This window comes from Coturnix japonica, chromosome 2, assembly GCF_054131305.1.
Source record: "Coturnix japonica strain WE chromosome 2, WE-NBRP24, whole genome shotgun sequence".
In the NCBI taxonomy this organism is placed as follows: Eukaryota; Metazoa; Chordata; class Aves; order Galliformes; family Phasianidae; genus Coturnix; species Coturnix japonica.
The window spans coordinates 388,623-415,864 of NC_140664.1; the positions used below are offsets into that span (position 1 = coordinate 388,623).

General features: G+C 51.1%; 6 protein-coding genes and 1 long non-coding RNA gene across 7 annotated transcripts; 6 read left to right on the forward strand and 1 right to left on the reverse strand.

The window, feature by feature from the left end:
* The first annotated feature begins 2,667 nt into the window (after positions 1-2,667).
* LOC146761640 (feather keratin 1-like) lies at positions 2,668-3,051 on the forward strand. The gene has a single exon (XM_085540857.1). It carries the CDS (start codon positions 2,701-2,703, stop codon positions 2,995-2,997), a length of 297 nt encoding a protein of 98 aa, XP_085396983.1. The 5' UTR covers positions 2,668-2,700; the 3' UTR covers positions 2,998-3,051.
* Positions 3,052-5,951: 2,900 nt separating this feature from the next.
* Positions 5,952-6,548, forward strand: LOC146761641 (feather keratin 1-like). The gene has a single exon (XM_085536836.1). The coding sequence runs from the start codon at positions 6,005-6,007 to the stop codon at positions 6,299-6,301; it is 297 nt and encodes a 98-aa protein (XP_085392962.1). The 5' UTR covers positions 5,952-6,004; the 3' UTR covers positions 6,302-6,548.
* A 1,981-nt stretch (positions 6,549-8,529) lies between these two features.
* LOC146761642 (uncharacterized) lies at positions 8,530-8,918 on the reverse strand. The gene is made up of 2 exons (XR_014942345.1): positions 8,800-8,918; positions 8,530-8,685 (listed from the first exon to the last, which is right to left on the reverse strand). It is a non-coding gene; the product is annotated as an uncharacterized LOC146761642 (long non-coding RNA).
* An 83-nt stretch (positions 8,919-9,001) lies between these two features.
* LOC146761643 (feather keratin 1-like) lies at positions 9,002-9,666 on the forward strand. The gene has a single exon (XM_085536837.1). The coding sequence runs from the start codon at positions 9,007-9,009 to the stop codon at positions 9,583-9,585; it is 579 nt and encodes a 192-aa protein (XP_085392963.1). The 5' UTR covers positions 9,002-9,006; the 3' UTR covers positions 9,586-9,666.
* Positions 9,667-12,304: 2,638 nt separating this feature from the next.
* LOC146761644 (feather keratin 1-like) lies at positions 12,305-12,667 on the forward strand. The gene has a single exon (XM_085540901.1). The coding sequence runs from the start codon at positions 12,350-12,352 to the stop codon at positions 12,665-12,667; it is 318 nt and encodes a 105-aa protein (XP_085397027.1). The 5' UTR covers positions 12,305-12,349.
* Positions 12,668-15,377: 2,710 nt separating this feature from the next.
* On the forward strand, positions 15,378-15,735 carry LOC146761645 (feather keratin 1-like). Its single transcript, XM_085540858.1, has one exon. It carries the CDS (start codon positions 15,378-15,380, stop codon positions 15,672-15,674), a length of 297 nt encoding a protein of 98 aa, XP_085396984.1. The 3' UTR covers positions 15,675-15,735.
* Positions 15,736-24,109: 8,374 nt separating this feature from the next.
* LOC146761646 (feather keratin 1-like) lies at positions 24,110-24,576 on the forward strand. The gene has a single exon (XM_085540859.1). It carries the CDS (start codon positions 24,163-24,165, stop codon positions 24,457-24,459), a length of 297 nt encoding a protein of 98 aa, XP_085396985.1. The 5' UTR covers positions 24,110-24,162; the 3' UTR covers positions 24,460-24,576.
* The last annotated feature ends 2,666 nt before the right edge of the window (positions 24,577-27,242 follow it).

Below are 27,242 nucleotides of genomic sequence, written 5' to 3' on the forward strand. Positions count from 1 at the left end.
CCCTTCCACCTGCTGATCTCCAAGTGGATTCTTCCTTCATATGTATTTTCTCAGTAAAGTTCTCATGCATGCCAGCCTCAGATTCCTTTTCTTCATTTGTTTGCTTAATGCATTCCCACTTCACCCACCACAAAGCCATGGGTCTACAAATTAATATATTGGGTCCAAACGAGCCCAAGGACCTCCTCTTGCAACCAGTTCACAAACAACTGCATTGGTGGCTAGCAGATGGCCTTCATTATATTATAAAGTATCTAAACCAACTCAAAGATTTAGGCACATTGAGCCTCTTCTGCCCATCCTCTCTCATACAACAACACAGAGCTTGCTAGCCCTGCTCCAGGCATGAGAGGACAGCATCCTGCTCTCACAAACTGCCCTTTCTGCCTACTTGGACAGCTCCAAGGAGGGCCCCAAGACGTCACGGCACAAAGTTTTGTGCCCTTACTGCAAGAAAGACATTGAGGCCCTGGAGCATGTTCAAAGAAGGGGAACAAAGCATGACCACCCCTGACAATGATGATTCCAACAGCAGTCAGGGCATCAACTGGGCTTCCATCGCAGCACACAACAACTGTGGTTTACCAAACACAGACTAGGGCACATTAAGGCCCTTTTGCCCATTCCTTCTGAAACAAACACTCCAGCAAAACCCAGCAGGATTCTCCCCCACTGACAAACAAAACACAGTCACAGAATCATTTACCTCTTAGGGAATTTGCAGTGACCACACAGCACCGCTGCCCTGCTAAAGCACTCTCAGGTACAGCTGTCAGACAAGGAACACGTCCAGACAGATTTTCAGTGCCTCAAAGGACTTGGACTGCACAAACAATTCTGCTGGGTAAGCTGCTCCACTGCTTGTCCTCCTCACAATGGAAAGAGCTCCATTTCTCTTCCAAGGAGGGTTCACATTCAGTGCTGTCCACTGTCCTTTGCCCAGGCAGCCGACAGTAATGCAAAGGTGATGGTTCCCTTTTCATCCTTCCCTAACATCCGGGATTTATGCACAATGATAAGATTTGCCGAGAACATCCTTGAGTCCTGGCTCAAAGCTGCCTGCTCTCTCTGCTTGTCCAAATCCTAAGGAGTCTCCAGGCCCATCAGCACTGGGGACGCATTGCAATGGAACTGCTCCACTTTATCCATGTCTGTCTTCCATCTGTGAAACATGAAGCACCAGTGCTGAACAGAACTCAAAGAGTACGTCCTCCAGTGTGCTAGCGATGCTCTTCCCAATGGTGTTCTGGAGAATGGGAGCCTCTTTTGCTGCCTCTCCATCACTTTGCTCACCAACAGCAACACCAGGTCCTCCTCAGCAAACCTGGCTGCCAACCTCTCATTTCCATGACTTCATGTTACGGCTTCCCATCTGCAGGACTTCACTTTGCCCCTTCTCCTGCCTCAGTATTTCCCTCTCTGACACATAACCCAGCCTCCCCACATCCCTCACAAAGGTGGAGTGTTCACCTGAGGCATCAGCTGCTCCTTCCCATCTTCCAGCATTTGCAAACTCACTGGGATCACTACCATCACCCAGCATTTCAATGCAGATGCTGAACTGTGTTGGCCTCACTACCAAGTCTTGACACAATCACAACACTCCACTGGTCCATTGCATTCAGCCACTTTCAAGCCTATCTCAGCATCCACTTTGACAGTTTATCAGGGATCCTGTAATGGGAGGAAGCCTCCATGCCTTGACCAGAGGGAAGACAGTCAACTGTCACACCTTCTCATCATCCACCACTGGACCAATGTAGAAGAGACTGAGGTGGCTTTGTAAATCCGTGGCTTTAAGGGAGATTTCCTTCACCTCCAGGCTAGTGACTAACATCAGGTCGACCAGCCTGCAGTTTCTCACAGCTTCCTTCTTCATTTCTTGAATGCAGGAGTGGGATGAGACTCTTCCATTTCTCAGACCGCACTCTCATGCATTATGACCTTACAGAATCAACTGAAAAGGCCTTACGAAGATATGAAAAAAGTGGGTAGCATATGCATCATAACCAGGGATAGGGACAAAAGCTGAAGACTGCCTAGTGAGGTGGGATGACAGCAGGGAAGGAGGGAATGGGATTCGAGTGGATCAAGCAAAACAGGCAGAGATGGGAAGCCTGGAGCAGCTTACTAAGGATGCCAGGAGATGCGGTACCCACCTGAAAGAGCCACAAACCACCACGCACAAAAGCCACGCGGTGACCTCAGTCCTGATAAACACCACTCACACTTTCAGCATGCACTGACTGAAATACCATTCCCACTTGAACAGTGCCGACAGGGTCAAAGGAACACAACCACAAGAGAAGGAAAGAACAAGGAAGCGTTGCGGGAAGACACAAACACATCACCTCATGACTGGTCAACTTTTGGCACGCAGCAGCAGCTCTGCACAATGCTGCCATGCGCAGAGGCTCTCTCCAAGCCCTCGGGCACTCACACAGCAGCATAAAAGCCGGCCCTGCACGTTGCTCCCTCACACCCTTCTCCTGACACCTTCTCCTCTCTGCTCCTACAGGTGAGCCTGCACCTCGCTTCCTTTCTTCTCCCCCTCAGCCTGGCCCAACTCTCCACTCCTCCTCTGCCCACAGACTCAGCAGTCCTACCACCTTCCCACCACCACACTCCCTGCAGCCTCACATCCCAACCCCCTCTGCTCACCCAACACCTTCTCTTCCAGGGACCCTCCACCCCACAGCCATGTCCTGCTACGACCTCTGCCGCCCCTGCGGACCCACCCCGCTGGCTAACAGCTGCAACGAGCCCTGTGTCAGGCAGTGCCAGGACTCCCAAGTCGTCATCCAGCCTCCCACCGTGGTGGTCACCCTGCCGGGACCCATCCTCAGCTCCTTCCCCCAGAACACCGCCGTCGGATCCTCCTCATCAGCTGCCGTGGGCAGCGCCCTCAGCGCCCAGGGAGTGTCCATCTCCTCCGGCGGCTTCGGCTTCGGAGGCCTGGGCTGCTTCAACGGCGGGAGAGCCCGCTACCCCTGCTAAGGGCCTGCGCCCACACCCTGACAGCAACCACCTGCACCCTGCAAGGCAAACCACGCACTCAACACACTCCTCTGTGTCACTGATGGCACATGGCATCAGGAGCCATGGCTCCTCTTCTCATGGCAGAACGCAAGGAAGCAGGAACAGCATCGTACCATGCTGTCTGGGAACATGAGTGCAGTAACTTTCCTCTTTCTTTGCACTTGAAATTGTGCCCTTTCCACCTGGTGATCACCAAGTGGATCCTTCCTTTACATGTATTTCTCTCAATAAAGTTCTCACGCATGCCAGCCTCGGATTCATCTTCTTCATTCCTTTGCACAATGCACTTCACACTTCACCAACCAAAAAGCCATGGGTCTACAAATGAATTTGATGGCTCCAAATCAGCCCCAGGACCTTCTCTTGCAATTACATCACCAACCAGTGCATTGGTGGCTAGCAGATGGCTTTCATCTCATCACGTTATCTATGCTCTTATAAAGAATGTCAAATAGTAAAATTGCACTGCTGAAGTCTAGTCAGGAATAGCAGGCTGTTCACAATCACATACAGTCAGAATCACAGTATCACCTAGGTTGGAAATGGCCCACATCATAATCAAGTCCAATACATCACCAACAGATCTCACTATACCATGTCCCTCAATATAACGTCCAAACGTTCTTTGAACACTTCCAGTGTCAGTGACTCCCCCACTTCCCTGGGCAGCCCATTCCACTGCCTGACCACTCGTTCAGAGAAGTAGTATTTCCTAACATCCAGCCTGAACCTACCTTGGTGCTGCTTGAAGCCATTCCCTTTAGTCCTATCACCAATAGGGAAGAGACCTACTCCCAGCTCACTACATCCTCCCTTTGGGTAGTTATAGAAAGCAACGAGGTCTCCCCTGAGCCTCCTCTTCTGCAGACTGAACGGTCCGACCTCCTTCAGCCTCTCCTCATAAGCCCTGTGCTCCAGACCTCTCAGCAGCTTTTTTGCCCTTCTCTGAACATGCTCCAGGGCCTCAATGGCTTTCTTGCAGTGAGAGGCCCAAAACTGGACACAGAACTCAAGGTGTGGCCTCTCCAGGGTGGAGTACAGAGATGATGACTTCCCTGCTCCGCTGACAACACTAGTTCTGATACAAGCCAATATGCCTTCTTGGTTATTTGGGCAAGCTGCTGCCTCAAGTTCTGTCAAGCATCAACCACTACACCAAGGTCCATTCCCTCCATGCAGTTTTCCATCCATTCTGCCCCATGCCTGCAGCATTGCCTGGGGGTGCTGTGGCCAAAGCACAGAACAAGACACTTGGTCTTGTTGAACTTCATCCATTGGCCGCAGCTCCCCTATCCAGCCTGTGTAGATGCTATTTAGGGCTATCCGTCCCCTTGTCTTGTACCGCTGAAGACAAAGCTCAGCGCAGCACTTGGGGTGAGGCCGCACCAGCACAGAGCAGAGTGGGACAAACTGACTCTCTCCCACTCGAAGTTCTCATCTCAATGCATCCCAGGGTACAGTCAGTCATTTTGGCTGCCAGGGCACACTGCTGACTCAGAATCAACTTGATATCAACCAGAACTTCTCGATCTCCTTCTGTGGGGCTGCTCTTATGTCTCTTATCCCCAAATACCCATACATATACAGGGTGTTCCCAAGCCAGGCACATAATCAAGCTCTTGCTCTCGTTACACTTCATCTCATTGGTGATGGCCCAGCCCACAGGTCTCTCAAGAGATCTCTCCAAGGCCCCCCTAATACTGAGAGTCAGCTGCTCATCTCTACTTACTGTCATCCACAATCTTCTATTTTTGTATGCATCCAAGTACTGCATCCTGCATTTGAAAGAATCCTGCATTTTCTAAACCATGGAAGAGAACAGACCCAGTAGTGCGTGGGGATAGGACTAGGGGTAATGGGATGAAAGTACAGCATAGGAAGTTCCGCAGAAATGTGCGGAAGAACTTCTTTACAGTGAGGGTGACGGGTGGAACAGGCTGCCCAGGGAGGTGGTGGAGTCTCCTTCTCTGGAGATATTTAAGACCCGCCTGGACGCCTACCTGTGTGACATGGTGTAGGGAGCCTGCTTTGGCAGGGGGGTTGGACTCCATGATCTCTAGAGGTCCCTTCCAACCCCTACAATTCTGTGATTCTGTGATTCTGTGAAAAAAGGAGCTATGGAGAATCCCATACCTGACTGGCCTGACATAACCACATCTAATAGAAGTAATTGAACTGGATTTCTAACACAAAGCTTCACCCAACATATCACGTATTTCTCAAGGTAAGTTCACAACATTTTCTCCAGAAGAATTTCATGAAATACAGCATGAAGAACTTGGATGAAGTTCATGGAAATGATGCACAAAAAGTTCCCGTGGTGAACAACATATCTCCGCATCAAAGGAATTGCCATTGAGATCTGAGAACCACAATAATAAGAATGCCCAAATCAGGCTTCCAGAGATGCTTGGAACTCGAAGCACCTCTAACAACAAAGACACAAAGCAACAGTGCATGTGTGCCAAGCAATGACCTCACTGACAACACTGCTCCTTTACTGAGCGTTGGCCACTACTTCCACGTGCCATGACATGAAGGTGCAACGTGGCACCTTTGGCCTCAAATACTCTCACTTCAAAGGTGCAGCTGCTGTCATCAGGACATGACCTCAAGAGAAGGACGTGAAATGGCAGAGTTCCTGGAAGGAGAACACACAACCCATGAGTGGCAACACTACGTGATGCAAGAGCTGCACGCTGCACGATGCTGCCATGCGCAGAGGCTCTCTCCAAGCCCTCGGGCACTCACACAGCAGCATAAAAGCCGGCCCTGCACCTCGCTCCCTCACACCCTTCTCCTGACACCTTCTCCTCTCTGCTCCTACAGGTCAGCCTGCACCCCGCTTCCTTTCTGCCACTGCCCAATCCTACCCAGCTCTCCACCCCTCCTCAGCCCCCACACTCCCCCAACCCCCTCCGCTCACCCAACACCTTCTCTTCCAGGGACCCTCCACCCCACAGCCATGTCCTGCTACGACCTCTGCCGCCCCTGCGGACCCACCCCGCTGGCTAACAGCTGCAACGAGCCCTGTGTCAGGCAGTGCCAGGACTCCCAAGTCGTCATCCAGCCTTCCACCGTGGTGGTCACCCTGCCGGGACCCATCCTCAGCTCCTTCCCCCAGAACACCGCCGTCGGATCCTCCTCATCAGCTGCCGTGGGCAGCGCCCTCAGCGCCCAGGGAGTGTCCATCTCCTCCGGCGGCTTCGGCTTCGGAGGCCTGGGCTGCTTCAACGGCGGGAGAGCCCGCTACCCCTGCTAAGGGCCTGCGCCCACACCCTGACAGCAACCACCTGCACCCTGCAAGGCAAACCACGCACTCACCACGCTCCTCTGTGGCAGTGATGGCACATGGCATCAGCAGCCATGGCTCCTCTTCTCATGGCACAAAACATTGAAGTAGGGAGCGTCGTCAGACCATGCTGTCTGGGAACTTGACCACTTCAACTTTCTTCTTTCTTTGAACCTTAATTTGTTGCCGTTCCACCTGGTGATCACCAAGTGGATCCTTCTTTCAGTCTGTTTCTCTCAATAAAGTTCTCATGCATGCCAGCCTCAGAGTCCTCCTCTTGATTCCTTTGCTTAATGCTCTTGACACGTCAAACACTACAGAGACATGGCTCCAGAAGTGAACATGTTCAGTCCAAAAGGGCCCCAGGACCAACTCTCAGTACCGTGTCACCAACAAGAGCACTGGTGGCTAGCAGATTGCATTCATCTCATCACGTACTATCTGCCCTTGCACAAAGTCAAATAGTACAATGGTATATGTTCAAGACCATTCAGGAATTGAAGGCTGTCCAAAGTCAGGTCCAATCCCAGCACACAGGATTTTAAGGTATTGAACAGCATAGGCTTCATTATCCAGTACTTGTCTATATAACTATGAATTCACCACATCAAGCCGCTCTGTCACTTGCCTCACAGCACCAGACCTCTGCATTCGGAAACTATTAAGACCACCTCAGCACCCATTTAACTGTCTAGCATAAAACAATACCCCAGGTCTGTTTCCTCTATGCAGGTTTCCAGCCACTCTGCCCCAATCCAGCAGCATTGCCTGGGAGTGCTGTGGCCAATGTGCTGGACCTGGCACTTGACCTTGTTGAACTTCATCCCTTTGGCCTCAGTCCATCTATTGTGTGCTGCTGAAGCCAAAGCTGAGCACAGCACTTGGGGTGAGGCCGCACCAGCACAGAGCAGAGTGGGACAACCTGACTCTCTTCCACTGCATGTTCTCATCTCAGTGCAGATCAAGATACAGTCAGTCATTTTGGCTGTCAGGGCACACTGCTGACTCAGACCTAACTTGACATCAACCAGAACCTCACTATCTCCTTCTGTGGGGCTGCTCTTAAGTCTCTCATCTCCAAATACCCAGATATCTCCCTTGTATCCCCATTCCGGGTTCAGAATCAAGCTCTTGCTCTCATTCAACTTAATGCCACTGGTGCTGGCCCAGCCCTCAGGTTACTCTCGAGCTCTCTCCAGGCCCTCCCTAACACTGAGAGTCAAATGCTCATTAATACTCTGTATCATGCACAAACTTCTTATTTTTAAACACATTTGAGCCATGCATCCAGATCATTTAGTAAAACATGGAAGAGGACAGGTCCAAAAATGGAAGACTGGGGAATCTGACACCAGACTGGCTGTCCTGAATCATATAACTACAACAAGTAAAAATCGTTGAGGTTGGCTTGGAAGCCACCAGTTCACTCCACGTATCATGTATTTGCCTTGACATATGCTGCGGAATTCCTCCATAAGGATATAGTGACAGATACTATGAATAACTTTGCTGAAGATCACAGAAATTACACCTATTAGGTTCCCTTAATGAACCACATGGGTGTTCATCTCAGAAAAGGAAGTGCATTCATTTCAAAGCAAGAATACCTAGAATGCCCAGAACAGGCTTCCATGGATATTTTGAACTGGCAGCTCCTCCAACAACAAAGACACAAACCATATTGCACAAGTGCCAAGCCATGACCTCATTGTCAACACTGCTCCCATTTGGTGTTTGGCCACTTCATCCGCATACCCGGACATGAACGTGCAACATGGCTCCTTTGGCCTCCAATATTCTCACTTCAACTGCTCTAAAGTCTCTCATCCCCAGATACCCAGGTATCTGAGACCAGGATGCCCCCAATCCAGGCACAGAATCAAGCTCTTGCTCTCATTACACTTCATGCCATTGATGATGGTCCCAGCCCACAGGTCTCTCAAGAGATCTCTCCAAGGCCTCCCTAATACTGAGAGTCAGCTGCTCATCTCTACTTAACTTCATCTACAATCTTCTTTTGTGTGCATCCAAGTCCTGCATCCTGCAATTGAAAGAATCCTGTATTTTCTAAACCATGGAACAGAACAGGCCCAAAAAAACGGAGCTCTGGAGATTCCCATACCTGACGGGCTCATGTAACCACATCTAATAGAAGTCATTTAACTGGATTTCTAACCAAAGCTTCTCCCAACAAATCACGTATTTCTCAAGGTAAGTTATCAACATTTTCTCCAGAAGAATTTCATGAAATACAGCATGAAGAACTTCGCTGAAGTTCATGGAAATGTTGCACAGAAGGTTCCCGTGTTGAACAACATGGGTAATCTCCTCATCAAAGGAATTGCCATTGAGATCTGTGAAGCACAATAATGAGAATGCCCAATTCAGGCTTACAGCAATGACTGGAACTGGAAACACCTCTAACAACAAAGACACAAAGCACAAGTGCATGTGTGCCAAGCAATGACCTCACTGACAACACTGCTCCTTTACTGAGCGTTGGCCACTACTTCCGTGTGCCATGACATGAAGGTGCAACGTGGCACCTTTGGCCTCAAATATTCTCACTTGAAAGGTGCCGCTGCTGTCATCAGGACACGACCTCAAGAGAAGGACGTGAAATTGCAGAGTTCCTGGAAGGAGAACACACAACCCATGAGTGGCAACACTATGTGATGCAAGGGCTGCACGCTGCACAATGCTGCCATGCGCAGAGGCTCTCTCCAAGCCCTCGGGCACTCACACAGCAGCATAAAAGCCGGCCCTGCACCTCGCTCCCTCACACCCTTCTCCTGACACCTTCTCCTCTCTGCTCCTACAGGTCAGCCTGCACCCCGCTTCCTTTCTTCCACTGCCCAATCCTACCCAGCTCTCCACCCCTCCTCAGCCCCCACACTCCCCCAACCCCCTCCGCTCACCCAACACCTTCTCTTCCAGGGACCCTCCACCCCACAGCCATGTCCTGCTACGACCTCTGCCGCCCCTGCGGACCCACCCCGCTGGCTAACAGCTGCAACGAGCCCTGTGTCAGGCAGTGCCAGGACTCCCAAGTCGTCATCCAGCCTTCCACCGTGGTGGTCACCCTGCCGGGACCCATCCTCAGCTCCTTCCCCCAGAACACCGCCGTCGGATCCTCCTCATCAGCTGCCGTGGGCAGCGCCCTCAGCGCCCAGGGAGTGTCCATCTCCTCCGGCGGCTTCGGCTTCGGAGGCCTGGGCTGCTTCAACGGCGGGAGAGCCCGCTACCCCTGCTAAGGGCCTGCGCCCACACCCTGACAGCAACCACCTGCACCCTGCAAGGCAAACCACGCACTCACCACGCTCCTCTGTGTCACTGATGGCATACGGCATCAGCAGCCATGGCTCCTCTGCTCATGGCATGAAATAGAGAACTGTGGAACAACATCAGACCATGCTGTCTGGGATCAGAACCACTTCAACTTTCTTCTATTTTTGCACTTGATATTCTATTTTTTCCACTTACAATCAACAAGTCGATTCTTCCTTTCAGTCTGTTTTTCTCAATAAAGTTCTCATGCATGCCAGCCTCAGATTCCTTCTTTTCCTTCCTTCATACGATGCCCTTCCCACTTCATCCACTACAGAGACATGGCTCTAACAACCATCATGTGTGCCACAAAAGGGCCACAAGACCTCCTCTTGTAACTGTGTCACCAACATAAGCCTTGATGGGCAGCAGATTCCTTTTCCTCCCATCCAAGAATCTCTCATATTTACAACAAACATGGTCACAGAATCATTTCTTATATCAGTTTTGTCTTCACTTCAGCCTCTGGTACAGAACCTTTCCCTAACTTCCCACTTGACCTCCCCTGATGCAGTTCCATGCTTTACCCACAGGACCTGTTCCAGTCCCAAGACAGCAGAGCTGCCCTTCCTCTCCACTGTGACGAGCTGCAGGCCAATATGAGGGATGCCCTCAGTCTCTCCTTTCCTCAACAAACCAAGGAAATTTGTTTCCTTCAAACCTTACATCCTCTTTGTATCCCTCCTTAAAACCCTAGACAAGAGTTTCATGTCCTTGCATGGTTGAAGTGAAATATAAAAACAAGACTTGAGATGAAGCTGGAGCAGCACATAGAAGAGTGGGACAATCCTCAGCAGTGAGCCCGATATACAAATGGAATGCTCAGCACTTCTGGGGGCCAGCACACACTGCTGACTCAGAGCCAACCTGACATCAACCAGAAACTGCAGATCTCTTTTTGAGGAGCTGCTTTGAAGTCTCTTCTCTCTAGATCCTCAAATGTCCAGGGCATTCTGCAATCAGCTGCAGAATCCACATCCTCTTCTTCAGGCATCCCTAATCCTGAGAGAATCCAGAGGGAGTCAACTGCTCCTCTGTAATTAACATCTACAGACTTGTTGATCTGTACGCATTCAAGTCCTGCATTTAGAATAGGATGCAAAAAGGCAGAGTTTCTGGAAGAACAACACACACCGCATGACGTGTAACATTACATCATCCAATAGTAGCTCGCAGCACTGAGACAGGATCCATAAAAGTCCACCATGGGGTAAGCATGAGTAACTTACCTGCTACAACACCTGGTGACCCCATCACAAGGTTCTGGGCCCTAGCCTTTCAGACAAGTGCTTTCAGGGCCCCATCATCTCCACCTGTCCAACTCATACAGGCTCAGATTCTGGCTGAGTATGGCATGTCAAATGATACAATTAGATTAGCATGGAGCTGTGAAGGTTGGAAGAACTCTGAACCATTATCCTTTCTCTGGGCTGATGACCCACCACTGAGTCATGCTGACCAGGGCCTGTCATTGAACTCCACCAAGTATGCATACTTTTCCTTTCTCTATGGAACCTCCAGTTCCTTCTTGTAACTATCATAGCCTATACAGAGAAATAATAGCTTCTTCCATTGACGCTCAACTCAACACTGATCTGCAATCAAGTCCTGCTTCAGCCTTCCAGACCAACACACTCCCCTCCAGCTCAGGGCTTTCTGCCTCTCACCCAGGCCAGAGAGGACTGCGGCCTGCTCACACAGACAGCGCTCCTCAGCCTCCATCAGCTACAATCCCCATGGATGGACCTGAGCTGAAACCACACCAAAGACGCAGTAACACCATTCCCAATTGAAGCCTTGAGGGCACAAAGGGAACTAATGTCAGTGCTGCACACCAAAGAGAAAGAGAGGGGTGAAGAACATGGAAAGGAAACTGGGATGAAGGCAGTCAGTCAGAAAATACGATGTGTGTGACAGGGTCTAATGGCAAACACAGCCATGAAGACCAGAGCTGCCTTCCAAGGGTGCCAGAAAATCGGGTCCCCACCACATAATGCAGTCAGACAACATGCAATTTAAGTGCTATGCTGTGACCTCCTCCCTTGTTCCACACCTCTGTTCCACTAGGTTGAAGTCCACATAGTGAGTTGTGATTACAGCAGGGAAGTAGGGAATAGGATTTGAGAGGATCAAGCATAACAGGCAGAGCTGGGAAGCCTGGAGCAGCTTACTAAGGACGCCAGGAGATGCGGTACCCACCTGACAGAGCCACAAACCACCACACACAAAAGCCACGCGGTGACCTCAGTCCTGATAAACACCACTCACACTTTCAGCATGCACTGACTGAAATACCATTCCCACTTGAACAGCGCCGACAGGGTCAAAGGAACACAACCACAAGAGAAGGAAAGGAAAAGGAAGCGTTGCGGGAAGACACAAACACATCACCTCATGACTGGTCAACTTTTGGCACGCAACAGCAGCTCTGCACAATGCTGCCATGCGCAGAGGCTCTCTCCAAGCCCTCGGGCACTCACACAGCAGCATAAAAGCCGGCCCTGCACCTCACTCCCTCACACCCTTCTCCTGACACCTTCTCCTCTCTCCTCCTACAGGTGAGCCTGCACCCCGCTTCCTTTCTTCCACTGCCCAATCCTACCCAGCTCTCCACCCCTCCTCAGCCCCCACACTCCAACCCCCTCCGCTCACCCAACACCTTCTCTTCCAGGGACCCTCCACCCCACAGCCATGTCCTGCTACGACCTCTGCCGCCCCTGCGGACCCACCCCGCTGGCTAACAGCTGCAACGAGCCCTGTGTCAGGCAGTGCCAGGACTCCCAAGTCGTCATCCAGCCTTCCACCGTGGTGGTCACCCTGCCGGGACCCATCCTCAGCTCCTTCCCCCAGAACACCGCCGTCGGATCCTCCTCATCAGCTGCCGTGGGCAGCGCCCTCAGCGCCCAGGGAGTGTCCATCTCCTCCGGCGGCTTCGGCTTCGGAGGCCTGGGCTGCTTCAACGGCGGGAGAGCCCGCTACCCCTGCTACGGGCCTGCGCCCACACCCTGACAGCAACCACCTGCACCCTGCAAGGCAAACCACGCACTCACCACGCTCCTCTGTGTCAATAATGGCACACGGGATCAGCAGTCATGGCTTTTCTTCTCATGGCACAAAACGAGCAAGCAGGCCATGCTGCCTGGAGACATGAGTGCAATAACTTACTTCTTCCTTTACACATTAAACTGTGCTCCTTCCACTGGTGATCACCAAGTGGATCTTTCTTTTAAGAGTGTTTCTCTTAATAAAATTCTCTTGCATGTCAGCCTTAGAATCCTCCTCTTCATTCCTATGCTTAATGTTCTTTCCACTTCACCCAGTAGAGTGACAGGGCTCTACAAATGAACACCTTGGGTCCAAAAGGGTCCCAAAATCTCCTGTCTCAAACATGCCTCGAGCAAGAGCACTGGTGGCCAGCATATAGAATTCATCTCATCACATATTATCTGCACTATTATAATGAAAGCCAAATAGTACAATTGCTCTGCTCAAGTCCAGTCAGGAATAGCAGGCTGTCCATAATCACATACAGTCATAGAAACATAGAATCACTAAGGTTGGAAAAGACTCACAGCATCACCCAGACCAACCTAATACCAATAGATCTCACCAAACCACGTCCCTCAACACAACATCCAAATGTTCCTTGATCACCTCCAGGGTCAGTGACTCCACCACCTCCCTGGCAGCCCATTCCACTGCCTGGTCACTCTATCAGAGCAGTAGTGTTTCCTAACGTCCAGCCTGAACCTCCCCTGGTGCAGCTTGGAACAATTCCCTCTAGTCCTATCACCAGTTACACCAGAGAAGAGCCCGACTCCCAGCTCACTACAACCTCCCTTCAGGTAGTTATAGAGAGCAATGAGGGCTCCCCTGAGTCTCTTCTTCTCCACAATGAACCATCCCAGCTCCTTCAGCCTCTCCTCATAAGCCCTGTGCTCCAGACCCCTCACCAGCTTTGTTGGCCTTCTCTGAATATACTCCATGGCCTCAGTGTCTTTCCTGCAGCGAGGGGCCCAAAACTGGACACAGCCCTGGACATGTGGCCCCACCAGGGTAGAGTAGAGAGAGATGATATCTTCCCTGCTCCGCTGACAACAGTAGTTCTGATACAAGCCAGGATGCCTTCTGGGATATACAGGCGTGTTGCTGGCTCAAGTTCAGTCAAGCACCAACCAATACACCCAGGTAGGTTTCCTCTGTGCAGTATTCCATCCAATCTGCCCCAAGCCTGCAGCATTGCCTGGGGGTGCTGTGGCCAACGCACAGAACCAGACACTTGGTCTTGTTGAACTTCATCCATTGGCCGCAGCCCCGCTATCCAGCCTGTGTAGATACTATTTAGGGCCATCCATCACCTTGTCTTGTACGGCTGAAGACAAAGCTCAGCACAGCACTTGAGGTGAGGCCGCACCAGCACAGAGCAGAGTGGGACAAACTGACTCTCGCCCACTCGAAGTTCTCATCTCAATGCATCCCAGGGTACAGTCAGTCATTTTGGCTGCCAGGGCACACTGCTGACTCAGAATCAACTTGATATCAACCAGAACTTCTCGATCTCCTTCTGTGGGGCTGCTCTTATGTCTCTCATCCCCAAATACCCATACATATACAGGGTGTTCCCAAGCCAGGCACATAATCAAGCTCTTGCTCTCATTACACTTCATCTCATTGGTGATGGCCCAGCCCACAGGTCTCTCAAGAGATCTCTCCAAGGCCCCCCTAATACTGAGAGTCAGCTGCTCATCTCTACTTACTGTCATCCACAATCTTCTATTTTTGTATGCATCCAAGTCCTGCATCCTGCATTTGAAAGAATCCTGTATTTTCTAAACCATGGAAGAGAACAGACCCAAAAAAGGAGCTGTGGAGAATCCCATACCTGACTGGCCTGACATAACAGCATCTAATAGAAGTAATTGAGCTGGATTTCTGACCCAAAGCTTCACCCAACATATTACATATTTCTCACGGTAAGTTCTTGACATTTTCTCCAGATGAATTTCATGAAATACAGTATGAAAAACTTGGATGAAATTCATGTAAATTATGCACAAAAGGTTCCTGTGGTGAACAACATGGGTAATCTCCGCATCAAAGGAATTGCCATTGAGATCTGAGAACCACAATAATGAGAATGCCCAAATCAGGCTTCCAGAGATGCTTGGAACTGGAAACACCTCTAACAACAAAGACACAAAGCAACAGTGCATGTGTGCCAAGCAATGACCTCACTGACAACACTGCTCCTTTACTGAGCGTTGGCCACTACTTCCGCGTGCCATGACATGAAGGTGCAACGTAGCACCTTTGACCTCAAATATTCTCACTTGAAAGGTGCCGCTGCTGTCAACAGGAAACAACCTCAAGTGAAGGACGTGAAATTGCAGAGTTCCTGGAAGGAGAACACACAACCCATGAGTGGCAACACTACGTGATGCAAGAGCTGCACGCTGCACAATGCTGCCATGCGCAGAGGCTCTCTCCAAGCCCTCGGGCACTCACACAGCAGCATAAAAGCCGGCCCTGCACCTCGCTCCCTCACACCCTTCTCCTGACACCTTCTCCTCTCTGCTCCTACAGGTCAGCCTGCACCCCGCTTCCTTTCTTCCACTGCCCAATCCTACCCAGCTCTCCACCCCTCCTCAGCCCCCACACTCCCCCAACCCCCTCCGCTCACCCAACACCTTCTCTTCCAGGGACCCTCCACCCCACAGCCATGTCCTGCTACGACCTCTGCCGCCCCTGTGGACCCACCCCGCTGGCTAACAGCTGCAACGAGCCCTGTGTCAGGCAGTGCCAGGACTCCCAAGTCGTCATCCAGCCTTCCACCGTGGTGGTCACCCTGCCGGGACCCATCCTCAGCTCCTTTCCCCAGAACACCGCCGTCGGATCCTCCTCATCAGCTGCCGTGGGCAGCGCCCTCAGCGCCCAGGGAGTGTCCATCTCCTCCGGCGGCTTCGGCTTCGGAGGCCTGGGCTGCTTCAACGGCGGGAGAGCCCGCTACCCCTGCTAAGGGCCTGCGCCCACACCCTGACAGCAACCACCTGCACCCTGCAAGGCAAACCACGCACTCACCACGCTCATTGATTCCTCTTCTTTCTCTGGAAGAACGCTCATGGTCATGCTACATGCACTTGCAGCCATGGCTATTTCTCTTGGTGCTCCTTCCCTTTCATATATTTTCCTCAATAAAGTTCACTTGCATGCCAGCCTCAGATTTCTCCTCCTCCATTACTCAGCAGATGGTCTTCACACTTCTGCCACTATGAAGGCACATCTTAAGGGGAGATTAGGGTGGATCCAAAGGGGACCCATGACCTCGCATGTCAAGGATGGTACCAACAAGAACATCTGGGCCATCAACTCGGCTTCCAGCACATCACACATCATCTGGGCTTGACTAAACACAATCTAGGGCACACCAAGGCCCTTCTGCCCATGTCCTCTGAAACCACCTCTCCATGGCTGCACACCGCGGCAGGATTCTCCCCCAGTGACAAAAGAAACACAGTCACAGAATCATTTACCTCTTAGGGAACTTGCAGTGACCACACAGCACCGCTGCCCTGCTCAAGCACTCTCAGGTACAGCTGTCAGACAAGGAACACGTCCAGACACACTTTCAGTGCCTCAAAGGACTTGGACTGCACAACTTATTCTGCTGGGTAAGCTGTTCCACTGCTTGTCCCCGTCACAATGGAAAGAGCTCCATTTCTCTTCCAAGGAAGGTTCACATTCAGTGCTGCCCACTGTCCTTTGTCCTGGCAGCCGACAGTGATGGAAAGGTGCTGGCTCCCTTTTCATCCTTCCCTAATATTTATACACAAGGACAATATTTACTGTGTTATGGTTTTGCAATTTGGTTGGTGTTGGTATTCCACATCAGAACACCATGCTTCATAATGGGAGTAAAGGGGACAAGTTTTTTTTTCTGTGAACTGCCTCAATGGGCATGTGGGGTGGGGCACCGGAAGGGAAGTGAGGAAGGGGACGGCGTTGCTGGACCGGCTCCCTGCGAGGAGACAACGTGGTCAGACCTTCCTGCCTTCCACAGCTCCATCGGTGAGATTTGGGACTTGGTATTCTCTTTGTTGAAACTCTCTTGTTGTTGTTTAGTGTTATTAGGTTATTAAACTGCCATTCGTTCTCAGATCACCTTTTTCCTCCCTCATTTTTTTGTTAGACCTAATCGCAATTTCCCTTCCCTTCCCCGTCTCCCTAAACGCACGTGGCCGGGCCGCGCCGGGCCGCGCCGTACCGTGCCGTGAGAGAAAAGGGGGGGGGGGGGCTTTTGTTCCTGCTGCCCCGGGTTTGTGCCCACTGTCCCGGAGTGAGCTCTAGAGAGAACTCCGTGACATTTTTGGTGGAGAATGCGGGCACAGCTCAGGGCAATGTTTTGGGCAGTAATTAGGTGGTCTTTTTCAGCAGCCCTGTATGTAGGACTGATAGTCCCTAGGTTCCTGTGGTCCTGGCTTAAGGACTTCCTGATGTTGGGGGTAGGGGTAGATTTATTAATCCGACGGCTGGCAGGGATAGAGATGTCTGCCTGGCTCCCTTCCAGAGTAACGAACATCACAGGCACCGTGCTTGATCTGGCTCACGAATGCTCTGAATTCCTTAAGTATGACTGGGGTGTCAATTTTAATACTGTGTTGTTAGTCTCTCTAATTGTAGTAGTTTACTATAAATTGCAGAAAGACTTGCAAAGAATAGTGCAGAGAGACTCAGGAAAAGGGCCAGAAGCATCGGGACCCCCAGTATCAGGTAATCTCACCCCTGAACACCAGAGGGACCTTGGGAAATTAATAGAACCCCTGAGTGAGTGTGGGAGATCAGGGGGATCTCAGATCGAATGGCTTATGAAAAAGATAGAGAGTCTCGAGAATGAGATCCAAACCCTAAGGGGAAGGCAACAAGTTAATCCCAGCCGACCACAGGAAACACCAGCATCAGTGTCAGTCGCCCCAGTGGGAGGCCAGAGATGGGAACGTGTGTCCTCACGTCTGGAACGGATGGAGGAAGTAGAGGAAGATCCGGGCGAGGGACCCTCCCCAAAACCACCGAGAAAGGCAACCCAGAAGACTAACAGACGCGGAGAAGATAGTGATGATGAGGGAAAAGTCACTGCTTCCTCTACTCGTAAACCTCTGAAAATTACTGAAATCCAAAGTGCGAGAAAGGAGTTTGCCCGACTCCCAGGTGAACGCCTTGTCACTTGGCTGCTCCGGTGTTGGGACAATGGGGCCTCCTGCATGTCTCTAAGCTGCGATGAGGCTCGTCAATTAGGAAACATTGCTCGAGACTCATCTATTGATAGAGGGATCAGCAGATGTCTCGATGGAGTCGCCAATCTCTGGGAGAGGATTCTATCAGCTGTAAAGGCAACCGGTCTTCTCAAAAGTGATTTGGAGCCTGTACTGGGAAAATGGAGTACAGCTGAGGAAGGTATCCAGTACCTGAGAGAAATGGCTGTGGCAGAAATGCTGTTCGACCCCACGTTTGTCCCTGGGGACCCAGAGGATTACCATGACCCAGAAAAGGTGAGCGGTACTCCGGAAATATGCAAGAAACTCATACGGTCAGCACCAGGGAAGTATTCCAGTGTACTATTAACGAACTCTAACAGGTATGATGAGCTGGATAGGAGACTTGAAATTTTTGAGCTCATCCTTTCACTGCAAAATATCGAATACTCACTACTGCCACACCGTACCACCATCGCAGCCATCTGTAAAATGGTGGATAGAATGGACCAAATGGAGAAAAGACAGGACAACATGCAGAAGAGCTGGTCTGCGGCAAGGAACCACAGTGAACCTGTGGCAGTCTCAGCTGTCAGACGCAAACGCACACCTGCCTGAGTGAAGGACCGCAGTGAGCCTATGTCACGTGGTGCCATGTGGAACTACCTGCATGACCATGGAGAGGATATGAAGAAGTGGCATGACGAACCCAATTTTGTACTGCGAGCACGGGTAAGAAAATTACAAAAGAGGTCAGCCACTACTGAGGTTGCCTCTACCGCCTCAGACAACCAATAGAGGGGCCCTGCCCTCAGCCAGGGGGGGGAGAGGGATAATAGAGTGTATTGGACTGTGTGGATTCGGTGGCCTGGCACATCAGAACCACAAAAATATAAAGCACTGGTGGATACCGGTGCACAGTGCACTCTGATACCCTCAGGTTTCGAAGGGACAGAACGGATACATATACATGGGGTGACTGGGGGTTCGCAGGAACTGTCTGTATTGGAGGCCGAGATAAGCCTCACTGGTAGAGACTGGCAGAAACATCGTATAGTGACTGGCCAGGGGGCTCCTTGCATACTTGGAATAGATTACCTAAGAAGGGGACATTTCAAGGACCCCAAAGGATACAGATGGGCTTTTGGAATAGCTGCTATAGAAACAGACAGTATTAAGCAGCTGTCTGATTTGCCTGGCCTATCAGAGGACCCGTCTGCTGTGGGGTTACTGCGGGTGGAAGAACAACGGGTACCAATTGCCACAAGAACAGTACACAGACGACAGTACCGTACTAATAGGGATTCCTTGCTCCCTATCCATAAGCTCATTCAACAACTAGAAAGTCAGGGAGTAATTAGTAAGACCCATTCACCCTTCAATAGCCCCATATGGCCAGTGCGCAAAGCCAGTGGAGAATGGAGGCTGACAGTGGACTATCGTGGCCTTAATGAGGTCACACCCCCATTGAGTGCTGCAGTGCCAGACATGTTGGAACTCCAGTATGAACTGGAATCGAAAGAGGCAAAATGGTATGCCACCATTGATATTGCCAATGCATTTTTCTCTGTCCCTTTGGCCACAGAGTGTAGGCCACAGTTTGCCTTTACTTGGAGGGGTGTTCAGTACACTTGGAATCGTTTGCCCCAGGGGTGGAAACACAGCCCGACCATCTGCCATGGGCTGATCCAAGCCACATTGGAACAGGGCGGTGCTCCAGAGCACTTGCAGTATATAGATGATATCGTTGTGTGGGGTGATACAGCGACGGAGGTTTTTAAAAAAGGAGAACGAATAATCCAGATCCTCCTGTCTGCTGGCTTCGCTATTAAGCGAGACAAAGTGAAGGGCCCTGCCCAAGAAATCCAGTTTCTTGGGGTGAAATGGCAAGATGGGCGTCGCCACATCCCAACTGATGTGATCAACAAAATTACTGCAATGTCTGCGCCCACTGACAAAAAAGAGACACAGTCCTTCCTGGGTGTGGTAGGCTTCTGGAGGATGCACATCCCAAATTATAGCCTCATTGTGAGCCCCCTCTATCAGGTGACCCGAAAGAAGAATAGCTTCGCGTGGGGCCCTGAACAGCAGCAGGCCTTTGAGCAAATCAAGCAAGAGATAGCCCGTGCTGTGGCCCTGGGGCCAGTACGGATGGGACAGGATGTGAAGAACATCCTTTACACAGCTGCTGGGGAGAAAGGTCCCACTTGGAGCTTGTGGCAGAGAACCTCAGATGAGACCCGAGGCCGACCCCTAGGATTCTGGAGTAGAGCATATAGGGGGTCGGAAGAGGGCTACACTCCAACTGAAAAGGAGATCCTAGCCGCATATGAAGGGGTCCGGGCTGCCTCTGAGGTAATTGGCACCGAAACACAGCTTCTCCTGGCACCTCGACTTCCAGTGCTGAATTGGATGTTTAAAGGGCAGGTTCCCTCCACTCACCATGCCACAGATGCCACATGGAGTAAGTGGGTTGCACTAATCACACAGCGGGCCCGGATGGGGAACCTCAACCGTCCAGGGATCCTAGAAGTGATCATGGACTGGCCCGAAGGTAAAAAGTTTGAAGCACCACCAGCAGAAGAGGTGTCACGCGCCAAAGAGGCTCCCCCGTACAATGAACTCCCGGACAACGAAAAGAAGTTCGCCCTGTTCACTGATGGATCGTGCCGCATTGTTGGGAAACATCGCAGATGGAAGGCTGCAGTGTGGAGCCCCACACGACAAGTTGCAGAGGCCACGGAAGGAAGAGGAGAATCGAGTCAATTTGCGGAGGTAAAGGCTGTCCAGCTGGCCCTAGACATTGCTGAGCGGGAGAAATGGCCAGTGCTTTACCTCTATACTGACTCATGGATGGTGGCCAATGCCTTGTGGGGGTGGTTGCAGCAATGGGAGCAAAACAACTGGCAGCGGAAAGGTAAACCTATTTGGGCCGCTGAACTATGGAAGAACATTGCTGCTCGAATAAAGAATATGGTCCTAAAGGTGCGTCACGTAGATGCCCACGTGCCCAAGAGCCGAGCAACAGAGGAGCAACAAAATAACCACCAGGTAGATCGAGCTGCCAGAATTGAGGTGGCCGAGATAGACCTGGACTGGCAGAATAAGGGAGAGTTATTCCTAGCTCGGTGGGCCCATGAGACCTCAGGCCATCAAGGCAGAGATGGAACACATAAGTGGGCTAGAGACCGAGGGGTGGACATAACTATGGACGCTATTGCGCAGATCATCCATGATTGTGACACCTGTGCCATGATCAAACAGGCCAAGAGGATGAGACCTCTCTGGGGGGAAGGGCGATGGGAAAAGTATAAATATGGGGAGGCATGGCAGATTGATTATATCACCCTGCCAAAGACTCGTAATGGTAAGCATTATGTACTCACCATGGTGGAGGTAACCACCGGGTGGCTTGAGACATATGCAGTACCCCATGCCACTGCCAGAAACACCATATTAGGCCTAGAGACACAAATCCTGTGGCGACATGGCACCCCAGAGAGGATCGAATCAGACAATGGGACTCATTTCAAAAATTCACTGGTGAGCACTTGGGCCAAAGAACATGGCATCGAGTGGATCTATCACATCCCCTATCACGCACCAGCTGCTGGTAAGATCGAGCGCCACAACGGTTTGCTGAAAACCACGCTGAAAGCGATGGGTGGTGGAACATTTAAGAACTGGGAGAAACATCTAGCAGAAGCCACCTGGCTGGTAAACACCCGAGGATCAGCCAACCGAGACGGCCCTACACAGTCCAACTCCCTGCGTACTGTGGAGGGAGACAAGGTTCCTGTGGTGCATGTAAAGAATATGCTGGGAAAAGCGGTTTGGGTCCTTCCAGCCTCTGGAAAAGGGAGGCCCCTCCGTGGAACTGTCTTTGCACAGGGACCTGGGTGCACCTGGTGGGTGATGCAGAAGGATGGGGATGTTCAGTGTGTGCCACAGGGAAATTTGATGCTGGGGGAGTGCAGCCTGTGATTCCATGTGTATATATATATATATATATATCTGTATGTACATATGTAATGCATGTTAACTAATGTTCTGTTTTATATGTTGATAAAAGTTAGGCATGATGTGATGATGTGTAATAAGGGGTGGAATGTTATGGTTTTGCAATTTGGTTGGTGTTGGTATTCCACATCAGAACACCATGCTTCATAATGGGAGTAAAGGGGACAAGTTTTTTTTTCTGTGAACTGCCTTAATGAGCATGTGGGGTGGGGCACCGGAAGGGAAGTGAGGAAGGGGACGGCGTTGCTGGACCGGCTCCCTGCGAGGAGACAACGTGGTCAGACCTTCCTGCCTTCCACAGCTCCATCGGTGAGATTGGGGACTTGGTATTCTCTTTGTTGAGACTCTCTTGTTGTTGTTTAGTGTTATTAGGTTATTAAACTGCCATTCGTTCTCAGATCACCTTTTTCCTCCCTCATTTTTTTGTTAGACCTAATCGCAATTTCCCTTCCCTTCCCCGTCTCCCTAAACGCACGTGGCCGGGCCGCGCCGGGCCGCGCCGTACCGTGCCGTGAGAGAAAAGGGGGGGGGGGGGCTTTTGTTCCTGCTGCCCTGGGTCTGTGCCCACTGTCCCGGAGTGAGCTCTAGAGAGAACTCCGTGACAACTGAGAGCATCCTTGAGTCCTGGTTCAAAACTGCCTGCTCTCTCTGCTTGTCCACATCCTAAGGAGTCTTCAGGCCCATCAGCACTGGGGAAGCCTTGCACTGGAATTGTTCCACCATATCCATGTCTGTCTTCTACCTGCAAAACTTCAATTTGAAGCACCAGTGCTGAACAGAACACAGAGTACATCCTCCAGTGTGCTAGCGATGCTCTTCCCAATGGCCTTCAAGAGAATGGGAGCCTCTTTTGCTGCCTCTCCATCACTTTGCTCACCAAAAGCAACACCAGGTTCTCCTCAGCAAACCTGGCTGCCACCCTCTCATTTCCTTGACTCCATGTTACGGCTTCCCATCTGCAGGATTTCACTTTGGGCCTTCTGCTGCCTCAGTATTTCCCTCTCTGACACATAACCCAACCTCCTCACATCACTCACAAAGGTGGACTGTTCACCTGGGGCATCAGCTGCTCCTTCCCAACTTCCAGCATTTGCAAACTCACTGGGACCACTACCATCACCCAGCATTTTAATGCAGATGCTGAACTGTGCTGGCCGCACTACCCAGTCTTGACACAATCCTAACACTCCACTGGACTGTTTCATTCAGCCACTTTCAAGCCCATCTCAGCTTCCACTTTGACAGTTTATCAGGGATCATGTAATGGGAAGAAGCCTCCGTGCCTTGACCAAAGGGAAGACAGTCAACTGTCACACCTTCTCATCATCCACCACTGGACCAATGTAGAAGAGACTGAGGTGGCTTTGTAAATCCGTGTCTTTAAGGGAGATTTCCTTCACCTCCAGGCTAGTGACTAACATCAGGTCGACCAGCCTGCAGTTTCTCACAGCTTCCTTCTTCATTTCTTGAATGCAGGAGTGGGATGAGACTCTTCCATTTCTCAGACCGCACTCTCATGCATTATGACCTTACAGAATCAACTGAAAAGGCCTTACGAAGATATGAAAAAAGTGGGTAGCATATGCATCATAACCAGGAATAGGGACAAAAGCTGAAGACTGCCTACTGAGGTGGGATGACAGCAGGGAAGGAGGGAATGGGATTCGAGTGGATCAAGCAAAACAGGCAGAGCTGGGAAGCCTGGAGCAGCTTACTAAGGATGCCAGGAGATGCGGTACCCACCTGACAGAGCCACAAACCACCACGCACAAAAGCCACGTAGTGACCTCAGTCCTGATAAACACCACACACACTTTCAGCATGCACTGACTGAAACACCATTCCCACTTGAACAGCGCTGACAGGGTCAAAGGAACACAACCACAAGGGAAGGAAAGAAAAAGGAAGCGTTGCGGGAAGACACAAACACATCACCTCATGACTGGTCAACTTTTGGCACGCAAAAGCAGCTCTGCACAATGCTGCCATGCGCAGAGGCTCTCTCCAAGCCCTCGGGCACTCACACAGCAGCATAAAAGCCGGCCCTGCACCTCGCTCCCTCACACCCTTCTCCTGACACCTTCTCCTCTCTGCTCCTACAGGTCAGCCTGCACCCCGCTTCCTTTCTGCCACTGCCCAATCCTACCCAGCTCTCCACCCCTCCTCCGCCCCCACACTCCCCCAACCCCCTCCGCTCACCCAACACCTTCTCTTCCAGGGACCCTCCACCCCACAGCCATGTCCTGCTACGACCTCTGCCGCCCCTGCGGACCCACCCCGCTGGCTAACAGCTGCAACGAGCCCTGTGTCAGGCAGTGCCAGGACTCCCAAGTCGTCATCCAGCCTTCCACCGTGGTGGTCACCCTGCCGGGACCCATCCTCAGCTCCTTCCCCCAGAACACCGCCGTCGGATCCTCCTCATCAGCTGCCGTGGGCAGCGCCCTCAGCGCCCAGGGAGTGTCCATCTCCTCCGGCGGCTTCGGCTTCGGAGGCCTGGGCTGCTTCAACGGCGGGAGAGCCCGCTACCCCTGCTAAGGGCCTGCGCCCACACCCTGACAGCAACCACCTGCACCCTGCAAGGCAAACCACGCACTCACCACGCTCCTCTGTGTCACTGATGGCACATGGCATCAGCAGCCATGGCTCCTCTTCTCATGGCAGAACGCAAGGAAGCAGGAACAGCATCGTACCATGCTGTCTGGGAACATGAGTGCAGTAACTTTCCTCTTTCTTTGCACTTGAAATTGTGCCCTTTCCACCTGGTGATCACCAAGTGGATCCTTCCTTTACATGTATTTCTCTCAATAAAGTTCTCACGCATGCCAGCCTCGGATTCATCCTCTTCATTCCTTTGCACAATGCACTTCACACTTCACCAACCACAAAGCCATGGTCTACAAATGAATTTGATGGCTCCAAATCAGCTCCAGGACCTTCTCTTGCAATTACATCACCAACCAGTGCATTGGTGGCTAGCAGATGGCTTTCATCTCATCACGTTATCTATGCTCTTATAAAGAATGTCAAATAGTACAATTGCACAGCTGAAGTCCAGTCGGGAATTGGAGGCTGTTCACAATCACATACAGTCAGAATCACAGTATCACCTAGGTTGGAAATGGCCCACATCATAATCAAGTCCAATACATCACCAACAGATCTCACTATACCATGTCCCTCAATATAACGTCCAAACGTTCTTTGAACACTTCCAGTGTCAGTGACTCCCCCACTTCCCTGGGCAGCCCATTCCACTGCCTGACCACTCGTTCAGAGAAGTAGTATTTCCTAACATCCAGCCTGAACCTACCTTGGTGCTGCTTGAAGCCATTCCCTCTAGTCCTATCACCAATAGGGAAGAGACCAACTCCCAGCTCACTACAACTTCCCTCTGGGTAGTTATAGAGAGCAATGAGGTCTCCCCTGAGCCTCCTCTTCTGCAGACTGAACGGTCCCACCTCCTTCAGCCTCTCCTCATAAGGCCCATGCTCCAGACCCCTCAGCAGCTTTTTTGCCCTTCTCTGAACATGCTCCAGGGCCTCAATGGCTTTCTTGCAGTGAGGGGCCCAAAACTGGACACAGAACTCAAGGTGTGGCCTCTCCAGGGTGGAGTACAGAGATGATGACTTCCCTGCTCCGCTGACAACACTAGTTCTGATACAAGCCAATATGCCTTCTTGGTTATTTGGGCAAGCTGCTGCCTCAAGTTCTGTCAAGCATCAACCACTACACCAAGGTCCATTCCCTCCATGCAGTTTTCCATCCATTCTGCCCCATGCCTGCAGCATTGCCTGGGGGTGCTGTGGCCAAAGCACAGAACAAGACACTTGGTCTTGTTGAACTTCATCCATTGGCCGCAGCTCCCCTATCCAGCCTGTGTAGATGCTATTTAGGGCTATCCGTCCCCTTGTCTTGTACCGCTGAAGACAAAGCTCAGCGCAGCACTTGGGGTGAGGCCACACCAGCACAGAGCAGAGTGGGACAAACTGACTCTCTCCCACTGGAAGTTCTCATCTCAATGCATCCCAGGGTACAGTCAGTCATTTTGGCTGCCAGGGCACACTGCCGACTCAGAATCAACTTGATATCAACCAGAACCTCCCGATCTCCTTCTGTGGGGCTGCTCTTATGTCTCTCATCCCCAAATACCCATACATATACAGGGTGTTCCCAAGCCAGGCACATAATCAAGCTCTTGCTCTCGTTACACTTCATCTCATTGGTGATGGCCCAGCCCACAGGTCGCTCAAGAGATCTCTCCAAGGCCCCCCTAATACTGAGAGTCAGCTGCTCATCTCTACTTACTGTCATCCACAATCTTCTATTTTTGTATGCATCCAACTCCTGCATCCTGCATTTGAAAGAATCCTGCATTTTCTAAACCATGGAAGAGAACAGACCCAGTAGTGCGTGGGGATAGGACTAGGGGTAATGGGATGAAAGTACAGCATAGGAAGTTCCGCACAAATGTGCGGAAGAACTTCTTTACAGTGAGGGTGACGGGTGGAACAGGCTGCCCAGGGAGGTGGTGGAGTCTCCTTCTCTGGAGATATTTAAGACCCGCCTGGACGCCTTCCTGTGTGACATGGTGTAGGGAGCCTGCTTTGGCAGGGGGGTTGGACTCCATGATCTCTAGAGGTCCCTTCCAACCCCTACAATTCTGTGATTCTGTGATTCTGTGAAAAAAGGAGCTATGGAGAATCCCATACCTTACTGGCCTGACATAACCACATCTAATAGAAGTCATTGAACTGGATTTCTAACACAAAGCTTCACCCAACATATCACGTATTTCTCAAGGTAAGTTCTCAACATTTTCTCCAGAAGAATTTCATGAAATACAGCATGAAGAACTTGGATGAAGTTCATGGAAATGATGCACAAAAAGTTCCCGTGGTGAACAACATATCTCCGCATCAAAGGAACTGCCATTGAGATCTGAGAACCACAATAATAAGAATGCCCAAATCAGGCTTCCAGAGATGCTTGGAACTCGAAGCACCTCTAACAACAAAGACACAAAGCAACAGTGCATGTGTGCCAAGCAATGACCTCACTGACAACACTGCTCCTTTACTGAGCGTTGGCCACTACTTCCGCGTGCCATGACATGAAGGTGCAACGTGGCACCTTTGGCCTCAAATATTCTCACTTGAAAGGTGCCGCTGCTGTCAGCAGGACACGACCTCAAGAGAAGGACGTGAAATGGCAGAGTTCCTGGAAGGAGAACACACAACCCATGAGTGGCAACACTACGTGATGCAAGAGCTGCACGCTGCACGATGCTGCCATGCGCAGAGGCTCTCTCCAAGCCCTTG

What these genes read in the sequence shown, in the direction of transcription:
- LOC146761645 (XM_085540858.1), top strand. Translation starts at nt 15,378, where the DNA reads ATGTCCTGCTACGACCTCTGCCGCCCCTGTGGACCCACCCCGCTGGCT.
- LOC146761643 (XM_085536837.1), top strand. Translation starts at nt 9,007, where the DNA reads ATGCAAGGGCTGCACGCTGCACAATGCTGCCATGCGCAGAGGCTCTCT.
- LOC146761640 (XM_085540857.1), top strand. Translation starts at nt 2,701, where the DNA reads ATGTCCTGCTACGACCTCTGCCGCCCCTGCGGACCCACCCCGCTGGCT.
- LOC146761644 (XM_085540901.1), top strand. Translation starts at nt 12,350, where the DNA reads ATGTCCTGCTACGACCTCTGCCGCCCCTGCGGACCCACCCCGCTGGCT.
- LOC146761641 (XM_085536836.1), top strand. Translation starts at nt 6,005, where the DNA reads ATGTCCTGCTACGACCTCTGCCGCCCCTGCGGACCCACCCCGCTGGCT.
- LOC146761646 (XM_085540859.1), top strand. Translation starts at nt 24,163, where the DNA reads ATGTCCTGCTACGACCTCTGCCGCCCCTGCGGACCCACCCCGCTGGCT.